Source organism: Carcharodon carcharias, chromosome 2 (assembly GCF_017639515.1).
Source record: "Carcharodon carcharias isolate sCarCar2 chromosome 2, sCarCar2.pri, whole genome shotgun sequence".
Classification (NCBI taxonomy): Eukaryota; Metazoa; Chordata; class Chondrichthyes; order Lamniformes; family Lamnidae; genus Carcharodon; species Carcharodon carcharias.
Window position 1 is genome coordinate 222390898 of NC_054468.1, and position 5941 is coordinate 222396838.

General features: G+C 45.8%; 1 protein-coding gene across 1 annotated transcript in view; it reads right to left on the reverse strand.

Annotated features, from left to right (window-relative positions):
• LOC121275263 (deubiquitinase DESI2) overlaps positions 1–4415 on the reverse strand; it is a 58611-nt gene extending 54196 nt beyond the window's left edge. The window contains exon 1 of the mRNA XM_041182701.1: positions 4278–4415. Within this exon, the coding sequence (XP_041038635.1) occupies positions 4278–4316 (39 nt within the window). The 5' untranslated portion in view covers positions 4317–4415. The remainder of the gene's footprint in view (positions 1–4277) is intronic.
• Positions 4416–5941: the final 1526 nt, after the last annotated feature.

A 5941-nucleotide genomic window follows, 5' to 3' on the forward strand; every position in this document is an offset into this window, starting at 1 on the left:
CCAGCTGGCATGGTGGGATTTGAACCTGTTACACAGGGAATTAGCTCGGGCTCTGGATTACTAGTCCAGATGACATTACCACTTGCTATCATCTCCCCATTGCACTGTATTTCACCCATGACAATTAAAAATGGGTCATTCTTGTATTCAAATAAAAAACAATCACAAGCTTTCTGCAAATTTTTAGCGGAACAAATGAGTGACTCAAACATTAAAATAATCTTTAAAATTTTAAGGTGAACTCACTAGAAACTGCGTAGCCATTACTCATCCAGAATAAACTGGTAATTTTGATTTGCAAAAGTACTTAAAGCAAAATATGTCCCACTCAATTTTGCAAAAATAGTTTCAGTTACAATGTGCATATGATTTATAATGCACAAACTGTTTAACGTACTGTACAGCATCTCCAAACTGGCAACTTTGGGACTGAGGTTGTGCCAGATTTCGGATCTTGCCAGATTTCAGGTTGGGCAGCCTGGGCTAAGCTGGGTTGGGTGGGGTCAAGGGTCGCTCAGAGCGTGGGAATAGACCGGTGCACGAAGCAGATAACTAGTCAGGCGCCACACCATGCCAATGTGAGCGGCACCTAGCCGAACTGTCCAGGTAAGTTAGTTTTTTTAATTTTACTCAATTAAAATTGATGCATGGCATATTCTAAAAAATGCCCAGTTTTCAGACAACTGGACTTGAGACACTGTACTATACAAAACTGTACTCCAAATATTTACCATTCAACATTGTCCCTATACTTGGAAGGCATTGACATTTGTAACCTAGATTGGCTGCTTGAAATCACACAGGTGCCCAAGTTCAGGTAATTCTGAAACCGGCAGTAACACATGATAAACATTTGCTTAAAAGTCAAGAGCTTAACTTTAACCAAATGACACGTGCATGTTTTTCCACATGGAGGTTTCCCCCAAATCACAATCCAGCTTCACCATCATATCCTTGGACAGGATAGGCTGTAGGCCCTGCACAGCAACCCATTAAGAACTGTCCTTACTGAGCCTGCCCACGATCAACAACAAACACTGCCGGATTTGTGTTTATGCCCAGGAATATTTTGTTCGGAGATGAAGAACAAATCACCTTGTGAGGGGGCAAGAACGCACCCTTATTTATTTTGCATTCTTGCCGCAGAGTCATCTCGGTAATAAAAGCAACATATTAGCTGCGCCCTTGCTGGTCTAAGTTTCAACATATTCGACTGATATGGCAACTGAAGTCCTTGCGTCAGCAGTGGCTCAATTGGTAGCACTCTCACTTGAATCACAAGGATCCTGGTTCAAGTCCCACTCCAGACTTCGAATACAAAAATCAAGGCTGACACTCCTGTGCAGTGCTGCACTGTTGGAGGTGCCGTCCTTTGGCTGAGGTGTTAAATTGAGGCCCCATTTGCCTGCACAGGTCAATGTAAAAGATCCTTTGGCACTACTTCGAAGAACAGGAGGAGTTATCCCCGGTGTCATAGAGGTCTACAGAAAAAGGCCCTTCAGCCCATTGAGTCTGCACCGGTCAAACAAGTACCTAACTATTCTAATTCCATTTTCCAGCCCTCGGCCCATACCCTTGTATGCCATGGCATCGCAACTGCACATCCAGATACTTCTTAAATGTTGACGGTTTCTGCCTCTACCACCCTTTCAGGCAGCGAGTTCCAGATTCCCACCACCCACTAGGTGAAAAAAATTCTTCCTCACATCCCCTCGAAACCTCCTGCCCCTTACCTTAAATCTATTTCCCCTGGTTAGTGATCCCTCCACCAAGGGGAAAAGTTCCATCCTGTCTACCCTATCTATGCCTCTCATAATTTTATACACCTGAATCACATCCCCCCTCAATCTCCTCTACTCCAGGGAAAATAACCCCAGTCTATCCAATTTCTCCTCATAACTAAAACTCTCCAGCCCAGGCAACATCCTGGTAAATCTCCTCTGCACTCTCTCTAGTGCAATCACATCCTTCCTAGAATGTGGATTCCAGAACTGCATGCAATACTCTAGCAGTGGCCTAACCAGCATTTTATACAGTTCCAGCATAACCTCCCTGCTCTTATATTCTATGCCTTGGCTAATAAAGGCAAGTATCCCATATGCCTTAAGCACTTTATCTACCTGTCCCGCTACCTTAAGGGACCGGTGGACATGCACACCAAGTTCCCATTGATCCTCGGTACTTCCCAGGTGTCCTGGTCAATATTTATCCCTCACAACATCACAAAGCATATTGTCTGCTTCATTATGACACTGCTGTTTGTCGGAGCTTGCTATATGCAAATTGGCCACCACTTTTCCTGCATTAGAAGCGTGACTATACTTCAAACAAAAAGTACTCAATTGGCTGTAAAGTGCTTTGAGATGTTCGATGATTGTGAAAAGTGCGACATAAATGCAAGATTTTCTTTCTTTCTGGGCACTAGAAGAGAAAATAAACTATAGTGGGGTAGCACTGGAAGTAAAGCCATTCCATCGTAGCTCAAAACATTACAAGTTCCAATCCCTAACCAGGTCAGAATGGAAACTTGGTATGAACACAATGTTCCTCTTCTTTGATGCTGCACTCATCCAGCAGTCCACATGGGAATTGTTAGAAGAAAATTTAGATGTTTAAGCACTTCTAAACCATGTCTCTGACCCCTTCCCTTTGGTTTTGAACAATCCCACTAAACATACAATGGTGGAACACACTTTGATGAATACTGACTTTTAAAAGTCTTGTTAGTATTTGTGGTAGATTAGTTCCTCTGCTCACTGTGTAGTGAAAGTGCAATCATGTGTTTTTCTAATTCATTTACAACGTTGCTAAACATCGGCAGGACAATTCTTCCCCCAATACTTACTTGGCAAAACTGTGGGAGGAGGGAAGTGCGAACAAGATTTCCAGTTAAACCCATGTCACATTAAACCAATCCCATTGACCTAATCTTTGCAAAATAGGTGAGGTCATCCCTTTCGGGGGTAGGTGAATCTTTCCCCTTGAGTTTTACATGCTAACAAGATATGGTTACTTAATTTTTTTTATTCTTTAATGGGATGTGGACATCATTTGTTGCCCTTGACCTGAATTGCTTGTTAGGCCAGAGGAGTGTTAAAGGTCAACCACATTGTATCTCCAGACCCACAGCAATCAGGCCAGACAAGATTTCCTTCCCTAAAGGACATTAGCGAACCAGATGGGTGTTTACGACAATCGATGATACGTTTCATGGTCACTATTACTGAGACTAGCTTTCAATTCCAGATTTTTCAAATTCCAGCAGCTGCCATGGTGGGATTTGAACCCACGTCGCCATTAGCCTCTGGATTACTAGTCCAGCGACATTACCAACATGCCACCATCTGCCAGATCGGGTAAAGTAGTTGACAATGGTGCGTAGCTCTACATACATTTGTAATCCCACAAGGTTAGAAAAAAAAAATGATTATTGGAGTCACGTTCAATAAAATTCACAAAGGGTGAGCTTTAAACTTTGTAAAAGCATCAGATTCAAGTTTTTCAACAGGAACTAAAATTATCTCGACTCAAAGTGGCAAGGACTGGATCTCGTTGTTGAACAAGTGGACGCACTGTCGGTAATAATTTAAAAGGAACATTTTAACTTGCAACAAAAAGTGCCATTCAGCTCCAGGCGAGAGGCTTCCTTCAGTTTCGAAAGTTTCCCCTTCAGCTTAAATTTCCACCATGGTTTTATCACACAAACCAGTTCACCATGTACCACATAACGACAGTTTGAAAATGTTAAGTTTATGCCTTTATTATTCGAACAAATCATTTTTGACCCGGTAAACAATAAGACAATAAATTGCAGCGTATTTCACACACCACCCCCCCCCCCCCCAACACACATACACACACACACACACACACCGGTGGTTCAAGAGGAAAGGAATTCAACTTCCAGAAGAGAGATTTGTTTTTAAAAAAAATCCAAATGAGACAAAAACTGACTTATTTTGCTTAAGGCAAATTAGATCCTTTTTGGGTGAAATGATGCGTGTGTGCACCCATTTCATTTCTATGTATAAATATAGGTTTGAACGGATTTGGAGAGATCAGAGACCTGCTTCACTTTTTTTTGGTGCTAAATTTCTTGAGTTTCCATCGGCAGCAAAAGGACAAAATATCCTGAGGCAGATTTGAGGTGGGGGGGGGGGGGGGGGTAATTCATGGTGATTTTTAACATAGGCGCCCACACACACCGACACAGACACAATGTTAGGCGCTGAGTTAAGTTCCCGAGTGTATATATGAGAAGAGAGGGGGTCACTCACCATGTCGTACACATTGAGGATCACCAGCTCGTTGGCCATTCTCTCCCGGTCGGTCGGTCGGTCGGACGCTCGAGCGCGCGGGCTGGGCTTTCCCTCTCTCTCCTCCCTCACCCCAACCCGCGGCTTCCAGGGGCTATCCTCTCCCCCGCCCTCCCTCCCTCTATTCCTCCTCCTTCTCCTCCTCCTCCAACCCCCTGCCCGGCCCGGCCCGGCCCGGCCCGGCCCTGTCCCCCTCCGTCTCACCGGGCGAGCCGCCGCCGCCGCCGCCGCCGCCTCTCCTCCTCCTCCACCACCACCACCAACGGCGCGCGAGCCCTCCTCGATCACCGCATCCACTCTCCCCCCGTCCCCATCGTCGGCGGACAAAAGGCGAAGCTGGTTCTTAACCCTCCCCGCCACCTGGCGGCGCTACAGCAAGGAGGAGGGGGAGGAGGAGGCGGCGGCGGTGATGACGATGGACATCCGGATCCCCACCCCACCCCCAGGCCAGGGGCGTTACAGCAGGAGGTGGTGTTGAGGAGGGAAAGCCAGTCCTCCCCACCACCCGGGAGCGCTACAAAAGGACGTCGCAGTGACGATGGAAATCCATTCAAAAGCCCACCGCCCAGAGGCTCCAGAGCAGGATGAGGTGGCGGTGACTATGGCAACTCTGCCCTCCCCACCGCCCGGAGGCGCTACGCAGGAGGAAGATGGTGGTGATGGAAATCCAGTCCCCACCCCGGAGCGGAGAAGGAAGTGTTGATGGAGACCCCGCCCCCGGGAGGAGGGAACGACTGCGACTCGCAGCGAACCCCAGCGACCGCCCCACAGAAGCGCAGGGCTGAGGAAATCGATTGCATTCACAGTCAGGGAGAGAACACACAAGGTTATAGTGTAGACATCTAAATTAGGATTACAGTTGTCATTCATTTTCACAATAGTCTATATGCGCAAATAGAACGAGTTCCAATGCCACCAAATACATATGTAAAGCTGAAGATGAATCTTGTATATATAATTGAAGGTGTTTTTCTCCAAATGTAACAGTCCAGCCATTCACTCCAGATGTACCAAAGGGTCTTAGCGAACCGCAATGTGTTAGGTGCTGCCACTGGGCTACACCTAACACTTAGCTCCGCCAGAGCAAATGGAGACTTTCTGATAAGCAAAACATTAAACGCTGGAAGTGCCACAGCAAGTTAGGAAAGCCCGGAAAGAAAAACATGACATTCTGGTAAAACTCAGCACTTCGGGCAGCATCCGCGGAGAAACAGTTAACGTTTCAAGTCCGTATGACTTCTTCAGATGCTGCCAGACCTGCTGAGCTTATCCAGAATGTCACGTTTTTTTTATTTCAGATTTCCAGCATCCGCAGCATTTTGCTTTCGTATCAGTATCTGGAAAATACTTTTTCAGGTGTGCAACAGCTTTGACACAGCAGCCTTCTCTGAAATGATGGCAACCTCTCTTCCTCCTTCAAATGCTGCCTAATCTCACTGTGGATAATACTCTTTCCTGATATCTCTTGATTCAGGTTTCCAGAATCTGCATTTTTAAACCCTATTTCCATTTCCTGCCACAAATCCTTTTATCTTCACTTAGCTCGACGTGGCTGTGAATTCTGCTCTAATAAAAGAATGAAGATACTGGCAATCATGTAGATTGTTGCATAAATAATTGGGGAT